At 36.2% G+C, this 22,898-nt stretch overlaps 1 protein-coding gene across 1 annotated transcript in view; it reads right to left on the reverse strand.

The window, feature by feature from the left end:
* Window positions 1–22,898, reverse strand: part of myo10l1 (myosin X, like 1) — a 62,162-nt gene that overhangs the window by 28,440 nt on the left and 10,824 nt on the right. The window contains exons 2-3 of the mRNA XM_039689465.2: window positions 12,435–12,533; window positions 2,604–2,762 (exon numbers count right to left, since the gene is read on the reverse strand). Coding sequence (XP_039545399.2) covers window positions 2,604–2,762; window positions 12,435–12,533 — 258 coding nt within the window. The remainder of the gene's footprint in view (window positions 1–2,603; window positions 2,763–12,434; window positions 12,534–22,898) is intronic.

Consider the following 22,898-nt stretch of genomic DNA (forward strand, 5'->3'; position numbering starts at 1 on the left):
GCTATTCATCATACTGTGTCTCATAAGGCTTGCAATTTCATTACCAGCACAAATATAAAGAGATAAACAACAATACAGATATTATCTGACTTGTTAGAGCAGGTTATTGGACCTATGATCCTATGAATGGCATGATGTGTTTGAGGTTTAGATTACTGTCCGATGTTTTTTTTAGTCTGCAGTAAACTAAACAGCGCAGGTCATGTTCAGAACTGTTGCAAGTAAATTACCTCTAACACTGGGACTGATACTTTATAAATGATGCCTCACCTCACTTCATCAAATCCATGTCTGGATTTTGCAAAGGTGAAGCTTAAATGTTTGGATCATAATTCAGACTGTGAGTCATACCAGTTCCTCCAGGCCAGAACTCGTAACCAGCAGTCTGTGACGTATGGCTCTGTCTAGACAAATGAGGTTCCAGTTCCAGTCCGGGTTAAGAATGTGAATGTAAACACGCTCAGTGGTTCTGTCTACACTGGATCTGGCACGACACAACAAATCCCCAATAATAAACGTATGCCCTGTTCTATTTATGTCATACTCCAAGTGCTTGCGCTACTTGACACAAAGGACAAATGGATTTGCAATGGATGCTTTTTCGTGTCCAGTGTAGACAGCTTTTAGCTAACAGTTGCTTCTGGTGAAGATTGTAGAGTTATGGGGACTTTCCAAAGACATAATCATTTTTATACTGTACAAACTGTATATTCTCTCCACTAACCCTAACCCTAAACCTACCCACCAAAAAAAAAAAAAAAATTGCAATTTTACATTTAAAATTTGTTAAAATATGTTTTCAAAACAAGATAATGAAGGATAAAAGTGGGTTGAATAACCCAAAATTATGTCACATGGACAGTGCGTGGACCATCTGGGAACACAGATGGTCGAAGTATCCTTTTGGATTTAGTGCATTGTGGGTCACTATTTACTTTAAAAATGTAAGATTGTTTGATTGTTAATAGGCTACCTCTGTATTTAATTATCCACATACACTAAAACTTAATGGGATTTTTTTTTTTTGCATAAATTCTAATCCCTAATTTCAAAAAACACTGCATTGAGCGCATGCAGTGTGCAGTTTGAATCTTCTGTAAAAAAAATTTGCCAATAAAAAATTGTTGCACATAAAATCATTTTCACACGATAACCTCATTCATCAAAAGTGCCAAATGAAAATGGTCTTTGTTGATGTAACATAAATACTGTATAAAAACCTTGATATCTAAGCTGATAAACCCACTTTAACACTTTTACAATGGAAATAAAAGCAAACAATGGAACATTTACTCAGGCTATTATTTACATTGACACATTTGAATAAATCCTGCATCACATTTGAATAAATCCTGCATCACATAGTTTTGTCTGAAAACCCAGGTTGGGATGTATTAGGCTTCGGATGTTTTCGTTGAAGAAGGAAAATTCCTTAATCAAACAGGGTTTCCTTTCAGTCCCAGGCTGAGATGTTTTGAGTTAATATTACTCTGTTAAACTAAGGCAGGAAACTCCAGTTCCTCTCTTAGTCAGTCAGAGAGCTGTCCACCCTAAAACTCAGAATACAAAACAACACAGGATTGATTACACAGGAAACACGGAGTGAACACTTAGGCATTAACTGACCTATTTTTTCATATAGTACTAGCGGTGTAATCCCTGGTGAAAATGTGGAAACATGATTTATATTAGGGTGAAATCAATGATATTGATAATCGTTGTAACGCTTTCATGTAAAATATCTAGATCCTTGATGTTGTTGTTTTTTTATTGGCCTGTAGCCTATGTATAGAGTGGAAAGGATATGATGGGGAAACAAGATCAGGAAATGATAAGCTCGACTCAAACTAACACTGTCCACTTTAGAACCACAGCTCAATGTGTTGAATGATGAGTCCTGAACACAATTCTACAGCTTTGATTAATCATTCATTTTTTACTCTTGTCTGAAGACAAATTCTATTGCAATACAATAAAATTATTATAATATGCATAGTTTATTGTTAACAAATAATTATTGTTGGTTCTGTGCTGTTGCTATAATTTTGATGGTTATGGCTTACAGCTTATGAAAACCCCAAATTCAAAATTAGAATATTGTGAAAAGGCTTTCATATCTATAAGCCATAATCATTGAAATTAAAACAAAATAATGGCTTGCAATATCTCACCTTGCATGTAATGAGTCTATGTAATATATTAGCTTCACCTTTTAAGTTGAATTACTAAAATAAATGAACTTATGCACGGTAATCACATTTTTTGAGTTTCACCTGTAAATAAAGCGTGTATTTAGTTACATTTTGTGATTTTACCATGTTCACCTCTGTGGAGCAGCGCTATTAACATTCAGAGGGATCGTTCACTTTTGTCCTCTAGTAGGTGAAGAGACTTTTTAATTGGGAGACAGATAACAATAGAAGAAATATCAATTCAATGTAGAAGAGATTTTAAGATTTCTAATAGGCGCTTACTGTTTTTAAGAGGACAGGACAAGTAACCTGAAGACACTGAAACACAGTTATTTCAGTTGTAGCATATAATAATAACCCTGATAAGCACTCATGGAGCATTGTGAGGTTCAGTGTCTCTAAGAGTCTTACATAGATGCAGTCTTTTTGGTACCGCTGATGAAGGTTGTGCATGATGGCGGCCTCATGAAGCTCTGCCAACATGGACATGTCCTGCACTCCATCAATGCTGCTCTGGTCCATAGGGGACACCTTCTCCCTGTTCACCTCCGTCTGCTGCAGGTACACCACCTGAAAGACAGAAAGACAGAATGGGCTTAAAAGTTCCCCAAACGCTGATGTACACACAGATGCATGAATAGTACATCAAAAAAGGGGAGAAACCTGCCTGGGCCATTTTAAGGGAATGCCTGCAGTTAAATAATGCATTAGTCAGACAGCTGGGTTTCCGCATTTCTGATCCACAGAGTTTCAGTGTACTGAGGCCTTTCTTTACCCTTTATACCCAACAGGCACTTTCTCACAAAAAACACCAGACATTTTACCAAGCAGAGCACAGTCTGGCCTATTTAAATTCAGCGAAAATGAAACTCAATTGAGATAAATACTCGGGTGCAGGAGGTAACATTTACTGTAACATGTTTTTGCATTTGTAATATGCAGCTTATGATTGTCAGTGCTTAAGATAGCAATATGTTAAAGTAATTCTGTGAAATGTTTAAATTATAAAAATGTAAAATAATATATGAAACACTATCTTCGAAATGCATGCCATTGATCGTATTGTGAATGATTCATCCATGCATATGTTTCTTTTTCTTTTTGAGCTTGTCCTTTTTTAATTCTCTCTGGTAAACTATGCCGGACTTCAATTATTGAGTCCTCTTAAACAATGCCCCTTTCTTACAATCGACAGGGAACTTGCACTCACATCTGTCTCCAGCCAACCGAGAACCGATAGATAGAACTATTGTTGTTTGAATTTGAGCTAGTTTGATTACAATTTCGATTCGGCTTATTGTTTCCGATTCTAATTGATTCAAACATGTTAAAAATGTCAAACATTTAGATATTAGACATATTTATTCTGTGTCATTTTGCATAATATTCTGTTGCAGCTGAAAACAATGAACAAAAGTCAGTAGCCCAAAATACAACTAAACTAGACCAACTAATATACATTTCAAACATTATTAAAGACAAGAATACAGTCAGTAATACAATAAGAACAAATAAGCAAATTAGCAATAGCACAAATAAATACAATTGAACAATGTTCAGAAATAGAATTCAAATGTAAAATAACACTGCATTTTCTTTTTATAAATAAAATATAGCTTAATCCTTATTAAATTAACAAATGTTATTCAATCAAGATCATTGAGTGATTTCCTTTTTCTTTTGTTCTTTGATTAACGACACAGGCGGAAGTAGGTTTATTAGCCTGCTGTCACTTTAAGACCTAATGCACGGATCCAATATACTGTTACACATGCTTTTTCTTAACCTTAGTTTCCAGTGATTTACATTGTTCTAACATACATTAAACTCTAACATACATTAAACAATCAAAAGAAGTTAATATGTACCCAGCCATACAAACTGCAGTTCGCCGTCAGTATGCAGTTGTTTGATTTGTTAATAATAGCCCCACGTTTTGAATAGTTGAGTTTTGTGTCCTTTCCGCTGGCTAGGCAGAACGTCGGTCCGTAATATACAAAAAGTCATGAGACAATTCTTGACAATTCTGGAAATGACCGCAAAGTAAAGTTTTATGCGTTAAGAGACTTGTATGCCTTTAGTTTTTCTTTACTGTAGACTAAGGGTATTCCACCAGGTATAAGAAGATATCCGGCCACTGCCAGGTATAAGAAGATGCTTTGGCCATTTAGCTGGATCTCTCACTCATTGCCCTGACAGTGAGTACGGGTCAGGAAACCCCACCCCGTTGCTAAGCGTTAACGTTAACTTGTTAATGCAAGATAATCGATCTTCTAGTGGCAAACCATTGAAATAATCCGAGAAAGCATCCGGATGATCCATACACTTATGGTTTGAATTTGATTTTACCACTGAAACCTGACACCGCTACTACAGAGCTGTCACTTTCTGCCACCAGTTTGGCCCGCCCACAAAATATGTCATCGCTGTTTACAAACACAAAATTGGTCTATTCAAACCCATTAAATCAGCCACATTCTTTTTAAGTGCACAAACAAAACACATGTACCGTATAGTTAGGAATATAAGATGACCCTAATTATAAGACAACCCCCCTTTTTCAAGATGTATCTTTTGGGAAAAGGATTTTGAGGAACAAATATTTTCTTTTATAAAGAAAATGCTTTTATTTGAAAATCATTTTCAAATTGCATATTTTCCGTCTTAAGATTGTATAGTAAATATTAAAACGGAAAACGGTAAAGTATGGTAAATATTGGTCAAATGTACCAACAATCACACACAAATTTTTTTTTTTTTACGGCATACCATAAAAATAACCAAGCTCTCATTTCCAGTTGATTTCACAATGACTGATTTCTCACCTTTTTTATGTACAGTGACAGATGTTGGCATGTCAAAAAACACAGGCGTCTGATACGCATTACCTATCTGATCCAGGGAATATGAATGTTTTTTTTTTTCCAAAGCGCTGAAATGAGAGCAGTTTCTACCTGAAGTCGGAGGTATGCGTAATGCATAATTAATAATGCATAACTAATCCATTGCGCCACATCATTCTTACGGTGTGCGTCCACTGGTGCAAACCGAGCAGTGTCACAGTGAGCGTTTTCAGTTCATTCCTATTGATTTTGAACTTCATGCTCGCACGTGAGCCTGAGGCAAAACTTCCATAGGAATGAACTGAAAACGCTCACTCTGATCCATGCCAGTGGATACACACTATTACACACCGTATTTCTTGGCTGCATTGTTTGATGACTCATCTGTATTCATCTGTCCTGGGGGGCACACTTGTTTCAAATGTATTTGGCGCTCCCTATTGTTACGGGTGTATTATTTACATGAAAGTCCAGACCCTAAATATAAGACGCCCACATTTTTTCTTATATTCAGAACAATACGGTATATACAATCACTAGAGGGTAAGACAGAGAGAATTATGTTTGGCTTGGTTACATGCTGTTAAATTGGGGTCGACAGACTGAAGGAAGGAAGGAAAGGTCAACGTTTATGAGCTGAGACAAGTTGCTGCTAATCAATACAACTGACGGTAATGACATTGACCTCCCAGAATCCTGATCACAATCAAACATCAGAAATATATAGAAACAAAGCTGATTTAGAATGAAATAAATCATCATTTCAGTGTAATTGAGTGTGTGTTATTAGAGACATATGTTTGTTACTGTAAAAAAAGCCACTATTAGGATTAAATTCATTAGATTATATTCCATCCAGCAAGCCAATCAGGAGATGAGGAGGTCTTCATGCTCCATTTTCTCCACCCACCCACTCACACAAGCACACAACTGCTCCATTTCTCTCCCCTCAGCACATGGATATTCCTGCAAATCTGTTTGATGTTTGAAGCTGCTTTGCATGATTCAGACGAAAGCTGGAAAAAAGAGCACAAGCTAGAGAGAGAGAGAGAGACTATAAGCACCAGTGACCTACATTCACACCTATAGACAAACAGAAGAGCAGCAGAATGGGACAGCGTGGGGGTCTTGAGATGTCCTTTTTTTAAATTTGAATTAAAAACACGGCCCACATGGCACAAGACACTGAAAAACAGCCTGAAGAGACCAACAACTATACATCTCAGAATGAATACAAGAACGTGTCTTGTGTAAATGACCTCTGACTCAACCTCAGACAGATTGATGATCAATAAGATTGTTGTGGAGTGTAGGACAGCGTGTTCAGTGATATGAAAATAAAACAATCAATATATAGATTTCTAAAGCCATCCATGTAATGTCTATCCAATGCTTTCATCCTGTCACAATAATGTAATGTGATTGAATTAATTTGGGGTTACAATTTTGCGCCAAATATTTACACTACTTTCAAAAGTTCACCTTGGCTGGATTTATTTGATCAAAAATATAGCAAAACTAGAGCAACATTGCTGTGCTGAGTGAAGCACATGACAGGAAAAGTCCAAGGAAACTGTCTTTAATAATCACTCCAACACAGGAGAACACAACCACGTTAAATCATAGATGACTCATGACAAAGGATTGAACTAAAACGTATAAATATCAGAACTAATGAGGGAAGTAACGAGCTAACTGATTAACAACAGCTGAACTCAATGAGGATGACAGACTAGAAAACTAGGTCACACAAAGCATACTCCTAACGATTGTGAAATATATTATTACAATTTTAAAATTAATATATTGTTGTAATTAATATATTAATATAAAATGTAATTTATTCATGTGATGGCAAAGGTACATTTTCAGCCGACATTAGTCTTCTGTGGCCTTACGTCAGAACGCAGGCTCATTATTGGCCAGCTACTTCGTCAGCATCACACGTATTGTGGTGATCACGTGAACAGCGTCGGCAAATAATGAACCGGCGTTCTGACGTAAAAACCCAGAAGCGCTGCACTGTTTACTACATGATGCATGTAGGAGACTGACATGGATTGGATTAGAAAAAGAATAAACCACCCATTTCAATCCGATCGAAATTTCATTCGGATCGAGCTCATTTGGATAGATTAAGGTGTTTACATGAAGGCTCTTCATTACGATTGAGCCATCATTGCGATTACTAATGGATAATTTGATTGTATGTAAAAATAGCCAAGTGTCACATGATCCTTCAGAAATTATTATAATATGCTGATTTGCTGCTCAAGAAACATTTCCTATAATGCCTAAAACTTTTTTCACAATTCTTTGAGCTTCAAAATAACAGTATTTATTTGAAATAGAAATCTTTTAACATTATAAATGTATTTACTGTCACATTTTATCAAAGGCAAGGCAAGGCAAGTTTATTTATATAGCACATTTCATTCACAGTGGCAATTCAAAGTGCTTTATGGAAGAAATTTAAATAATCAAAAGAAATCAGAATAATTAAAACAGTTTACAATAAAAAAATCATAATAATAAAAATAAAATACAGTAAATAATTAAAACAATTTAGAATCAAAAATAAAATGAAGTACAGTAACAGTCGGACGAACAGTGGCACAGTGCTCATTCAGTAAATGCAATCAATATAAATAAAAAAAGTTAAGAGTAAAAATAAAATAAAGTAATACCTTTGATAAATGTAATCTGTCCTTGCTGAATAAATGTATTAATTTCTTTCTAAATAAAATCTTACTGACCTTACATTGAAATTCTGTTAATTATTCAGCATATAATGTAATTAATTGCATTAAACTTTTTAATAGACTATGATGTCTCAAATAAAGCATGATTTAATCTCTTTTACATTTTCATCCCATCAACCGAGCTTAGAGAGCACATCTGCTGATATGTTGTGCCTCGATGTGAAATGAATTAGAAATAGCTCTCACATACATGATGACACACAGAAAGGAGATCTCAGGAGGGGGTGGGTAAGAAGCCTTTGAGTGCTGTAGCTCAGAGTTGATTGTGAACTCTGATAGTTAACTTAACTCAAATTTAGGTCACAGTCTGTATGTGTGCCTCAGAGTTCTTAAATCCTATAACAAAACTGTGAATTCTTTAGGTGAACTTGCGCACACACACTGACGCACTGAAGCAGAAGACTCACCTCAGCGTGAATGGTAGGAAGGAGATACTCACTGACCAATGTTCCGGAGGGTATGCACACACTCATACCAAAAAAACACACACACATCATGCACACACACAGTTTTTCCAACTGAAACAGTGAAATATAGGAAACTCTTTCACTTAATTTCACATTCAACCTGAATGAACAAAGCCAACATTATGATCACCAACATCATAAGTGACTTTTTTCACATCCTCAAATTCAACCTGAAAGGACAAGGCCAACAATGTAATCTAATATGACGAAATCAAACACAAAGACAAAGGCCTGTGACAAAGTCAGAAGACCATGTTAGCATAAGTCATAAAAAGGTTAAGGTAACACTTTTACCCAATTCCCTTAGTAAGCCCAGGCATCGCTTTTTAGGCAACATTAATGTAATATTAAAAAGGGACATAACCTAACTGCAATAAAAATGCAATGTTTGGGAAACAATTTGTGCTTGCTGTAAAAACACACTCGGCATGTACAATAGACACAATCATGCATGTATTCATAGCATGCTTTCTGTCCCAGTAACTCGGTCAGAAGCACTGCAGGAGAGGGGTTACAACCATACTTAACTAAATTATTAACCAAATCAGAAACATCCAGCCCTGTACTATAACATGCATTTAAATCTACATAAAAAATTCAGCATTCTCCAACAGGGTTGCCATTTCAAAACGAATCCCCAACCCTTTTGGACTGAATCCTTCAGATTAGCTCTGGGCTAAAACAATGGGTGAAAGACCTCCTAGGGGAAAGTGTTGGGGTTTCCTGGAGAAGCTGCTTGAGACCCAGCAGAGTACTAGATCTATGTATTGATTTATGGAGGAGGGGTTGGACCACTGCAGAGAAAGCTACTGAATATTGTCAGCACAAGCACTCTGGTGTTCAGGGCATGAATCATCAAGGTTACCAGCACATACAGTAGGAAATATTGGGAAATGTAGCCTTTTGGAATCCACCTTGGGTTCAGCGGTATAGTGATTCCGTCCTTTTTAAACCTTTGTAAATTTGGTGAAAAAAAGATACACTGATACACATCCTCCCTCCACATTCTGGCGTGATGTCTCCAGAAGAAAGAACCGGATGAAATATTCTGAATGATATCAATCCACAGTCTGACCAGTTCTACTGGGACTGAGCCTGGTTTCTCCATAGGATTATTTCTCAATTTCTGTCACCAAAAGTGTTTGGTTCTCTTTCCACTGTTCTCTTAGAGCTAAATCTTCTGTATCACCAGCATCACCAAATGTGATGCAAAAAATAATAGTTTTTTCCAACACACCCTCCATCTATAATTGGTTGGTCAAACAGAAGTCCTGCCCCCAGTTTGCATGTGCATCTCCATCAGAAAGACCTTAAGATTTAACAACAGTGTCATATTTAAGAATCATTCTAGATGACAGATGTAGGACTGCAGTACATTTTACCACTTGTCATTTCGACTCAATTGTCATTATTTTATGTTTTGTTACCTACCTTTTAGTGTAAATATTGAAATTACTTTGGCTGTACTGCTCAGAAACTTGAAAAAATAATCTTAAAGACCAACATAAAAAAAAAATCACAATGAGATTGTGGATCATGATCCTACCTGAACAAAATATGATATGATATGACGTTCTCCCATACCACCACACACACACACACACACACACACACGCATATGAAGGTACATACACATATACAAAAATTGTTTGTACAAAAAAACAAACGCAAACAGGCTTCTTGTATACATCTGTACATACAGATAACCCTTCCCTGCTGTGCAGTTTCTCCCTCAGAGCTGAATCCAGGCCAGCACAGCTGTTATTATTAGCCTGACATCACAGTTCTACCAACATGTGAGTGAGCGTTGGTGCACAGACTTGCATTGCATTACATTACATTCAGAAAACTAGTAAGAAACTAAAACTGATGAGGTGAATTTTAGATTTTAGATTTTTGTATTCTTGGTAATGCAAATGTTAAAGGAACATTTAATTTTATTATACAAACATTATGCGAATGTTATTTTTGAATGTTATCTGAACTTTTCTGAAACAAGTAAAATGTTGAACTTACAACTAAAACGTTTCAGATTAAAAAAAAAACATCCCATGAACCAGCTATAAATAAAGTTATGTCAACGTTATGAGAAGGTTATTAAAGACCAGATAACTTTGAATGAACGTTCTATTAACGTTACTAGAAGAACGTTCATAACTTTGAGAAAACCTTGCCATAACATTAGCCAAAGTTGGGAGAGTGTTCCCTGTTAGCTGAGTTCATGCCTTTTTAGCAGATTAGAGTGGGTTACCAACAGGAGGATTGCGGCCCACAAGGGGGCCTCAGCGAGCTCTGTGGGGGGTCGAGTCATAATATTTTGAAGGTTTGAGCAATGACCGTTAACTAAAACTCCTTAACTTTTTTCTGTTCAAAATGTACAAAATGTATCTAATGAGCGAGTTCATCATGAATCCATTTTCCAATCTGTGTTTTTGTCTTATCCTGAACCACTATGGTACACCTAAGTGTTTACATTGGGACTATTTTACACTGGTTCGGATAGCGACCGCTGTGGAGTAGCCCAGTACCTATGCATACGTGACTCGTAATAGACGTACACAGAGAGAAGTAGTTCCGGCTACACGTTCTTTCCGAAAGATGCATTATTCTGTAAATAAATGCAAGTTTATTATCGCTCGCTATAGCGCCAAAAGCGTAAAAAATAAAGCCACACACTGATAAAGCCTCACAACAGTGTGAATATTTTTGTTTTTGCATTTCAAATAGGGCCAATTTATAGGCTTCTCCTAGGCTTACGTATTTAAATTACAAAGGGCCTACTGATGTTTTTGTTATTGTATCTTCAATATTATAGGCTATTATCTGTGCATAAACATACCCTTTGTTTGAAAAACAAAAACAAAACATATTTTGACATCCTTGATGCAAGCCTACAAGAGCGATAACATAATTAAATGTGAGGGGGGGCCCTAAAATATTTTCTTGGGAAAAAGGAGGTCTCAGATAGCCTGGGTTTCCCCATGCTGCCTTGCCGCAACTCGATTTTATTCACGCTGCTAGGCAGCCTGGACACCATGAACCAAATTTTCGCCTGAGATAGGGAACCAATTACAGAACTTGGGGGTAGCAGCAAGACAATGGCGACGCACATCCGACACACCGAAGCAGTTACTTTGTTTATATCTATGTATCCATCTTGGCAGCGGACGCAAAGTTACCTTTTGACACAGCATTTGTGTATACAGAAACTCCTAAATCTCAGATCCATCGTCTTCTTCCTTGTCTAATTTTCTGTCGCTCTACGTCATCTGGTATCATTGAACCGACTGGCTATGAGCTACATACAGGCGCATTTGATAGACATTCGTAGCACCCAATAATACGGCTCTGGGCATTAGTAAACCACGCCTCAAATACGAGAAAAGGAACATTTGGTTTCCAGACCATGTCTCATTCACAATGATACATGGTCTGGCGTTAGCCAAAAAAAGGTTGGGAACCACTGGAATAGATAATACAAGCAATCAAGCAGTTGAGATTTGCTATAGTATATATCGCCCTATTTATATTTTCAACTTTCTAAACTAAAATTGGTATTTTTTGTAAATAGCAATGCAATTTGCTTATTTATAGAGAACAAATGACTATCTAATTTAAAAACATGACACAGCATGTTTTTCAGTGATATTGTATGATATTGCAGGTCCAGTTATACCAGCTGGTTTGTTGTATATTGTATAACAGGTCAATTTCTCCAGCAGCATCACCTTTTAAAGACAACCCTGTTACCATGACAACATATATTAGGGTATAACTCTGCAGTCTGCACTAAAAGCATTGTTCTCTCTCTTCTACTGTCTCTCTCTTTCATGATTTCTGTGATTATTACTCTGTCTGCATATATCATATTACACCAGGACAGGCCAGAATCTCATGTAGAATCGTGGAGTACATTAGAGTTATATGATACAGTCTCTTTCACATGAACGTTCATGGGAGGGTGAATGTATTGATTTAGCCTCAGATGTGATGTTGGCACATACACACACACACACACACAAACAGCTCTTCAGCTCTGTTATGATGACATTCAGAGCACAATACTAAACCAGAGTAATCTATGACTCACATGACACCCATTCAACCATTAAGGTCAACATCTGCATGTTTGCATGTGTGTGTGTTTTAGGAAAGATAGCTGAGTCTTACCTCCCCGTAGTCGGTGGTGAGCACCACGGTTCCATCTCCACAGGAGTTCACTGTAGACGGAACCAGCTGATCTTTATGATTCAACCAAACTCGAGAACCCTGCGAAACACACACAAAAGCAGTCAGACACAAATCAGCACAATCCCAGATTATATGTCCCAGGTGCTTGTGTGAGTTACAGAACAATAAAACACAAAATCTTCATGAAGCTAATCACTATTGAAGGTCACAACTTTCAGGGTTAACTAGGGTGGCTTTTCAGACACATACCCTCACAGATGCCCACACACAAAGCTCAGAAAGAAAACAGCCTGAGTCAGAATTTGTTACCTTTTATTATTCCAGAGCATTGAAGTGAAGGCCAAACTGATACCCTCAGAGCACATTAGAAAGTAGCATATATAAGGGAAGAGAATAAAAAGAAACAGCCACAGTGTTCCCCAAAGAAACAACTTGGTCATTCTAGAAAATTGGTGCTATATTTTTCAAAATATCAACAAATATCTACAGAATTGTAAAAATGAAGATCCATGGGGTTTTTTCATGAAGATATCTTTTTGGCCTGTTCACTTGGCTGTAGCAAATATGCACATCTTGACGGAAACTAATTTAAAAATTGTCTATATAAAAGACAAATAAAATAAACATTAGCTTGTATAGAAAACATAACATTCAAAAGACTCGTGCAGTATCAACCCTGATCTGATAAGATTTTCCCCATTTTAAAACTATTAATTATTTTAAAAAGCAAAAACAATAAAAATTCTAAATTGTTATGTACGAACAATGATATGGTCTTAAAATGCCATGACTTTTAAAATGATTTCAAACAACAATTGATCATTGAAAATAAGGCACAAAATTTCAGAATTAATTTCTCTTTCTAAACATCTTAACAGTTTCATGATCTTAAATGAGCTGTTCCACTCTCATATTTTCAATCCTGTTACCTTTCTCACAGGATTTATATTATACTCACAGTTTTTCACCAATAAATAAAACAAAGATTATCGGAAAATAGTATTTCTTTCTACTTAAAAAAAAAATACAATAACAAATCAATGTGTTACTTGCCTTTTCATGGTTTGTGAAATTTCCTATTCGTCAATTTCAGAGTAAATCCTACACCATTTTTCATCAGTGTATGTTATATTCTGTCTGACATTAAAATATTTTAATTTAACTTAAAATGACAACAGTGCAATTCATTTAAACTTACATTTATAACAAAAAATATTTGAAACCTTACAAAAATGTACAAATTAAGCATGAAAGATTCAGACTAGGTTTGTGCTTTATTGAATTTTCCCACATTATAGTTTGTAAATGCAATAACACACAGCACAATGAGCACTGATGTCATTCAGACGTGTCCTCCTGGTCTTCTCCACAGAGGTAGAGTGTGTGGGCCGGACTGAATTATGACCAGCTCTATGAAGTTAACTACTGATAATTGGGAAATGGATCGATAAGCCCTCAGCTTCAGAGAGGATACTCAATACACAATCACCAGCTCCAGCAGAAAGTCACATTACTTCCAAAGCATTAAATGACCCAGAAGAAACATCCACCTTTTATTAATTTAAAACATGTTCACCTTTTGTGTCAACATGCCCTAATAGTCGCAGTGTAAGGTAGGTTGTTACAATGCCATTAAATAAACCAACCAAATGTAACAGTAAAACAATTGAGACAATTCAGAAATCAGCAAACATGTAAACGGTAACAAGTTTTATCTTGGAAGACAGACTTAAAAAATATTATTCTACTGAAATAGATGTTTGAAATCAGCACTGCTAATGAACACAAGCATCCATGCAGTTTAAATTTGGACACATTTGTCATACATACTCACTCCTGCCCAACAAACAAACAGAGAATAATGTGTGAATCCACCCCAAACCACAAACTAGACAATGAGATTGAGTTTCCCAGACATGGACATCAGGCGCACTGATTCTGAAGAGGATGACCTCCTCTACGCCACATGTATTTCTAGACGACAAGGCAGACAGACAGGAAGACCGAAAGACAGGCAGATAAACAGAAGCTGCTCTTTATCAACAGATGGTTGACAGTGATGGGCAATCCCACCTCCAGTCAGAGGAACTACAGTGGTGAAGACAAAAGGCAGGCTGCTCTGCCCCTGGGTAAAGGAACCAAGCCAGGCAGAAAAATAACACATAGAACAGACAGCTGGGCAAAAACACTTTTACACATTTCATTTGCATTAAGACATTAAAGGGGATACATCATGGAAAACAAGATTTCCCTGCTCTTTCGAAGGAAAAAAAGTTGCAGCACAATTAAAAAAATTAATTAATTGTGATTGCAATTTAAAATGCACACTTTTTGTGATTATATATCAATATGACTATAAAAGAAAACGATGTACTTATAAGAACCAGTTTTTTATTTTATTTACCATTGCACTGCAACAGTGACAGTATCCGAAATGTGTGCATGACTTCATTCCCGATTGAGGCGGGTGGAGCTCCTGAATGAGGTAGTGCCGACAGTTTGAGGATCCACTGGAGTTACGAGGTTTAGTCACAAGCTCTTAGTATTAAGTTAAATTAGGGGTGTCCATGGTTAACCGATTAACCGTTACATTTTGCATAACCGAGTGAAAACTTTTTGGCATCAATACATATTTGCACAAAACTTTTGCGATTTTATTTTTTCTAAATGTCGATAAAAAACTATTGCAAAATAACGTTGTTTCCATTAACGATATTATGCGACTAAAACATCTTTTTTTCCCTCTCGCGATAAGTCATTCCAAAAATAGCAACGGACATTGTAGGCTATATCAGAGCCACCGCACTAGACATTATTATTATTAAAGGAAGGAGACATGGAGTGTTATACAAAGGGAAAGACAGAGTTCCTGGGTGTTTCTGCTCCGAGGTCTTGATTGTGGCATTTCTTTGAGGTTTTGTCCAGTAGGCTATTCCTTGTTTCTTTTATGAATTTAAAAGAGAACTCTGCTTCGTACTACACTGACCGTTCGTATTATGTCCAAACGGTCTGTGTAGTTTTGTGCTCATTCTTTTCCCCTCATTTAATAAAATGTCGCATTGCAGTTTTGTGAAATATTCCCTTTTCGAATTGCAGAGTTTTTGCGAAATAGTGTGTATTTTCAATTGGCAATTTGAATTTGAAGGGTAATGGAAACGCACTTTACTTTAACAGCTCTGTCCTTACCACTGCATTTTATTTCTATAAATTAATTTTGCTTCAAATGTGGTCCAACCAGTTATTTAAGGTGTTAAAAATGAACTCTCATGTGTCTGTATCTCGAGGTTGCGGTGCGCAAACTCTGGTTAACCGAGAATTAACCGCTAAGGGCCTCGGTTAACGGTTAATGAAAAACTTGTTAACGTGCAGCCCTAACTTTGGTATACAGTATAAAAAAAAACATTATTATCTGATATTTTTTCTAATCAAACCATTTACAGAATGATAATATTACAGAAAGAACGAATCAACAGAAGCATTACAACATTGATTCTGCTTAGAGTGAATCATTTGATTTTAGTTTTAGTTGTTAAGCCCTGCTAATAATTATGTCTTAATTTCTTAATTTTCCAACATTAAACCAGCAGCTTTAAATTTGGTGGGAAATGACAGGAAGCCCTTAAAGCTTTTCTTTTGTTGACAAAAGACGGTTTATAAGCATGTATCATTACAAGTTTAGAAAGATGTTTGGCGCACGCACATTGAGAAGCTCACGACTCAAACTCAAAGCAGATGCAGATGTGTTTAGAGCAATTACTGGAAACCCAGCCAGCGCGTAAATTATCACAGTGCTATGCTTCACTCAGCCATTTTGCAAACTCGGTTAGTTTTATTTAAATTAATTGTGCAGCCCTACGCACGCATGCCACTATGCATGGGAAGAAATTCGGAAACTGAAAGTGACTTCAAGCGATGTTTGACTTGTTTTTCTCTCAAGTGTTCTTCATGTTCTTATCTCTTGGCTTTATGTTTGCACAGGCGCAGACCGCATCTCTAACGGGGATCAAGAGCCGCTAATTAGCACAGATGCAGGTCTGCTCCCCGATCTGAATGAACGAATCATTGATGAGAGCTCAGCCTCAGACCCTATGGAGAGCAGGAGCGGGTAATCATGCATAAACAGAACACAGATGAAAGAATTCAACGTCTTCATCAACAGATATCGCTGCTGTTGCACTCGCACAGCTGTCAGAAAACAGTTATAATAAAGCTGGAAAATATAAAAGCAACACTCAACCACTCACATATACCCCTCTATGTGAGAATAAGGAGAGCATGCTCTTAAGGGGAAAGCATGCAAGAGTGCCTATATACATGTACACTGAAAAAAAACTGTGTTTCGAGTAATGGAAATATATGCATTATATTTACAGTAACAGTAGCCTATATATATATATATTTATATATATATATATATATATAGCCATTTTGATATATAATCACAATATTGTGGTAGAATTGTGCTGCACAAACAAGCACAGCAAATCTTTTTTGTTTTTTAAATCTCATTTTAAAACAAAATCATAATTTTTTATCAGAAAAATCTCAAGTTATGGCCACCACGCCCACCCAGTGTCATCTTCCACCACGTTGTAAAACAGAGACCCGTAGAACCCATCAAGTGTTATGAAACATTTACACAACCTTGACAACCATGGCTTTCAAAACCTCCCTGCACAGATACTTGCCTTTATTAACCTTTATCTAATGACCGACGTAATTTATCACCAGGCAGCCTCTTAATATCTCATCAAGCTTCAATGGGGGGATTTACCAATTCTACCAGACTATAACATTCACAATGAGAAACAGAGGGCGTGTGGAACAGTGCCTGGATGATTCTGTGAGGATTAATACAGCATTAGGGATGTGGCACACTTGGCAACGTGTTGGAAATGCAGAGTAGAAGCATATTGTGATAGGCTACAGCTGGACAAGAGAGGGAAATGGCAAAAGAAAGTATTAACTGTAAAAGGGAAAATAAACTCATTAGCCCAAGAAAAATGCTGTATCCCATCACCCACCTCCATGGCCCTAAACATGCTGACATTTCAGTGTTCACTAGTGGAGTCTCAGTTACTGCAACATGACCATTTTGAGATATTTCTCCTCCATTTCAGACATCATTCAGTTATAATGCCAAAACTCAGCCCATCTTTCTGCCCCGTACGGAGAATTTTAGCTGCTCAGGTGATCTGAAAAGCAGCTTCTGTCCTTTTTGTAGGCACAATGCCCTGAAGACACAAACGACTATAATTCAGCCTGTGAGTTCCTCTCAGGATTTCATTTCAGCAGCTCTGCACACTAAAATTAAGCCTGAAAGAACGCAAAAGCTGAAAAGTGTAATAACCACATTTACCCAGTTCTACTTGTTTTCCAAAATACTTAAAGGGACTATAAGTAACTTTTTAGGTAATTTAAAATCTAAAATCAATATTTTTATTTATAAATATGTCCCCAATGGTGTACAAATACCTCTGCCAATTATCTGATTTATCCTCGTAAACAAAGAATTTATTATCTTTATATACATATCAAAGCTTAAGTCCTTTGAAGTAGATAAATCCATATTGATAATGTTTTATAGATATTTTATTGAAAGTGTTTTAACATTTGCTATGATCTGTTGGTTTTATCATGGATTAAATGTTAAAAGTAGATCCCAGCTGCAGCACATTATTAATTTAGGGTCAAAGATTACATGATCTGTGCAGTTGAGTTTGTCTGCTTTGTGTGAGAGAAGTGTTCTAGGAAGTCTTTAACTATCCTAGAGGATCCCACATTTTGTTTCTAGAATTTGAGATGCTTCCCTCAGGAAAGCGATATAGAGTGCCCAAGTGGAGGACCACTAAAGCCTCTAGGTCTTTTGTTTCAAACGCAGTGATGAGTGTAAATACTTATTTGAAACAAAGCAAAGGCACCGTAAATGAATTTTAATTTTAATAGTAGCTAGACGAAGATTTATAAATGCCCGGGGTTTTGTGTTACATTTTTGAGGAGGTGCGCATCAGGCTACGGCGAAGGGTACACGATATGGGACGCATCTGTGAGTATGCTACGCCGTACCCACTGCGCGCACCCTACGCAGAAGTATAAATTGGCCTTAAATTACAAGCTTTTTTTAATTGCTTGGTGGTTGTTTATTATATAGACAGAAGAGCATTTACTGTTAAAAGTTAAACAGGCTCTTCGAGTCGCTTCTCTCTCTTCTCTGCCTTTGGAAACTTTCAATTCTATCAAGATCGACTCTTGTTGCTGCCGGGCATCTTTGTCGTCATTGTATTGACTCTCGCTCTCCTCCTCTTCCTTGTCGTCCACCTCCTCGCCTAGATCCCACTGATCCACTGCCTCTCTGTTCTCTTCCTCTACCTCTACTTCTTCCTCTTCCTACTGTTGAATCATCTTATGATGATATCTAACAATGCACGTACTTCAAAAAATATAACGAGTAAACAAGGCATAACTACTAATTACAATAGTTCATGTTTTTGACACTCATTACTTCATACTCTAACATTTGTTTGTTCATTGTATCCATTTGAAATTTGTTTGAAATAACAAACTTGTTCACCTGAAGGAAAACTCGACAAAGTGCTATTAGAAGACATCCTGTCATAGCTTTTTGGTACATAACGGCCACCGTAGATGCAACACGCATTTAAAAACGCGAGGCGCTGGAGAGCACAATTTGTTTGAATGCAAAATGCAATTTTACTGCTAGATGGGAGCAATTCTTACAATGTCCCTTTAATGTCTGCAAGAATATCATTATGAACTTTTACACAGTTCAACTGTGTAAAATGTGGAAATTTTAAACTGTTAAACTGTTTTAAAAACTATAATATTCAAACAAAGCCAAAGAAATTAAATAAATACAAAATAGGTATCAAGAGATAATAATACCTATATATCCAGTTGAGTTATTTTGAACGACATTTGCCAATAGTTTGGTGACTTCTGCTTTTTTTCTGCTGCTTTTAAAACAGTTAATAAATTACACAGCTTTGAATTAAATTACTTTTCGTTTTTGCTAGTAAATATGTTTACACATAAAGCACTTTATAACTTTATAAAAGCTGAGATATTGAAAATAATGGTGACAGACAAATGTGAACGAAACACTGAAACGAAAAGCACCTTAAGAAGCATAAATAATCAAAACAAAGCATTTAATTTAATTCAATTATGACAACTGCTTCTAATGAGTTTAAAGTAGTAACAAGAATTAGAGATTAATTCTGCAATGTAGAAAGATTTGTTGGATTGTGAAAGTGTCAAATTGTCACCTTTCAGTGAGTAACAGTTTTTTCATGCTATAAATCGCAACTCTTCTGTCATTTTCCAACCAACCTGTTTTCCTCCCTCTTTTGATTGACAGGACATAACTGACTCAGTGGTTGTTAATAAACAATTGCTCAATGTCATATACCGATGATTAGCTAATAGATTCGGTACCTTCCACTTCCCCCCTTTTCTCCTTTATCTCACTTTCGTCTCCTAACCTCATGGATGTTCACACATAGCAGTGTGAAAATGCCATTACACTGCACTTCCTGTGCAGCTATCAAATATACATGACAGAAGGAGAGAGAGTCAGAGAGAAAAAGAGTGAGAGAAATTAATGATAGATGAAGCTGTTAGGCTAAAAGTTGTGCCTGAGAGATTCCTATCATATTGAAGAACACAGAGAGATGATGAGGAGGCTTTGCTACAGTATGCTACACATTACTACACCTCTCCCCTCCTCCTTTAATTTATGGCCTACATACTAACACACACTTAAGACACACAGGTTTTATGGGCCATTTTATTTGTCAGAACAATGTCTGAACAAGGTCATTGATGTGAACAGGAGGAACTAACACAAGAGACAAGTCCATAATGGATTTTCTGATTTTCTGAAGGAAACATGTGGTGCTAAGGTTAAGTTATTATAATGTCCAGAGGGATTTTAAGCATGTTTATTTTTGGTTGCTAGGTGGTTGCCTACTGGCCCAAGTCATCTGAAACAATTGCAAATCAGGGTTTCCAGTGTGAACCTGTTTTGTTCAGTTAAAAGTAAATAACACTCCCCACAGAAAAAAAAAAATGTTAAGACTGTGTGTTAAACAGTCTTCTACCAGAGTGTCTACACATAGTAACTGATTTACTGACTGCAGAAATTACTGACTGCTTTCATATTAGGCCTATAGCCAATTTTGTAGTTTTTCCTCTTTGTCACCATCTTTGTTCGAAATCTGCAATTGCAGTTATTTGCGGAGTTATCAACTTTATGTGGGTTGTGCCTCGGCACGGCACAGCGCGGATGAATCCAATGTTTTGAGGAGAGAGTGCGTCTGTCAGTCACCGCGCCGGTGTGGATACTGGCATTCAGAATCAGAGATTATTCTATTTGGAAGTATGATCGACATAAGAATTTCACCGGAAAATGTCAAGTACAAGTAGGTAACATCCACTTTTGTTCTGACCAACTAAAGGGGTTAAAAGCATTGCAGTAAATCACGCTGATTAAATCTAACGAACACTTATCATATCACGTCAATCGTCAAACCATGCAAATTATAATTTGTTCTCAAATTGTTAATGTTAACATTCAGCATTGCATGACTACATTTAAAGCCCTTCAGATGTGCATTTATCCTTGTCTTCGCCTACTCCGATGTCCTTTTGCATTTTACAACGGGTGAATCTGTTGTCACTGGTGATTGTCGTTTGAACCTTTCTGGATCCGCCATTAAATTAAAAAGTTTAATTATATCAAGTGCTGTGAGAAAAGGCTATAAATCTCCACCTCCACCTCATGAGCATCCTCATTTGCAATATAGCCGCCGAGGCACCTTCTTTATGTGTACAGATGTGACGTAATGACGCAAAGATGTCGTAAATCCACAGAAATCCACCAGTGCCACTGGAATTAAAAACTTATTATGAGCTTAACGTTTTGAGTCAAGCACTTGTTCAAAAATGTATTTTGGATATTTTTTAACCCCAAAAAGTTATGGACTGGAGCTTTAAGTAAAATATTTGGCTAAGAAAATATATTGAATAAGTATATGGTCTTCATATTAAATAATCTTTTTACTTTGTTTAATGTTTTTGTCTTTGTAGTTTTTTTTATTATTATTACATTTTAAATAAAAATGTATAAATATAATTTGAGAAACACAAATAAACTTGACTGTAAAAACATTTTGGTCCAAAAAAGTTGGTTTTTAAACAAATTTTTAAGTAAAAAAATACTGAAGAAATCAGTACATTAATACAATATGTGAAACACAAAGTGTAGGGTTATCCACTTCACAGGCTGTTTTTAGTGTCTAACTCCACACTCTTTTCTCTCTCTTTTAAATCCTCTTTCTCACTCTGTCCTTCACACAGTCTCCCTCTCTCTTAACCCTACGCCCCATTTTGATTTAAAAGCAAGAACACTGAAGACTAAGAAATGATACACCTTTCTGAGAAGCCCTCTCTGCCAAGCCAGTATGTCTTTTTTTAAAGGCCTGCTGACAGATTTATACATCTGGAAAAGGAGCGAGACAGAGATCTAAACGGTCAAGCGGTTCACCATGGCAGTAGAGGAGTTAATCGTCCATCAAGGGCAGATATATGTTCTATGCTGGACAGAGTGGGAATGTGTGTTCATGGACCACAGGTACTAGGCGTGTGACGAGACACTTATCTCACGAGACGAGACATGAGATTGGGTTCTCGAGAATGAGACGAGACAAGATTTTTGCACAATATTGTATAGAAATCCTCAAAGAGAAAATTCATGATTGGAAAAATAGTCTGCAGGTGGAATTTGAAATGTGGCTGTGCAAAGATTAATTGCGATTAATTACATCCAAAATAAAAGTTTGTGTTTACATAATATATTTTAGTGTGCTGTGTATAATTATAATTGTATAAATACACACACATCCATGTATATATTTAAGAAAATATGTTATTCATAAATAAAATATTTATATTTACATATAATATAGATTATGTATATATATATATATATATATATATATATATATATACATTATTTGCATGCAAATAATTCTTAAATATATTGTTACATGTATGCAATGCATATGTATTTATATATACAAAATAATGATATACAACACACTCACATATTATGCAAACACAAACTTTTATTTTGGATGAAATTAATCGCAATTAATCTTTAATTAATCTTGAAATTAATGCACAATTAATGCACAGCCCTAGTTTTAACTAATAATCTTGTAATGAATGCAATTTCAGTTCTCCTATTTTTGTATGTATGCATGTATAGTATGAATTATCAAATGCATTGAAATGCAAAGCGATGCATTTTAAGAATGATACACATAATTATGACTTTTATAAACTAGAATCACTAGCTTCCATTTACGAGCATCTTGTTCAACCACGAAGACTGAACTCCGACTAGTTTATAGAGTTATAATT

Source organism: Pimephales promelas, chromosome 8 (genome assembly GCF_988280905.1).
Source record: "Pimephales promelas chromosome 8, fPimPro1.hap1.1, whole genome shotgun sequence".
In the NCBI taxonomy this organism is placed as follows: Eukaryota; Metazoa; Chordata; class Actinopteri; order Cypriniformes; family Leuciscidae; genus Pimephales; species Pimephales promelas.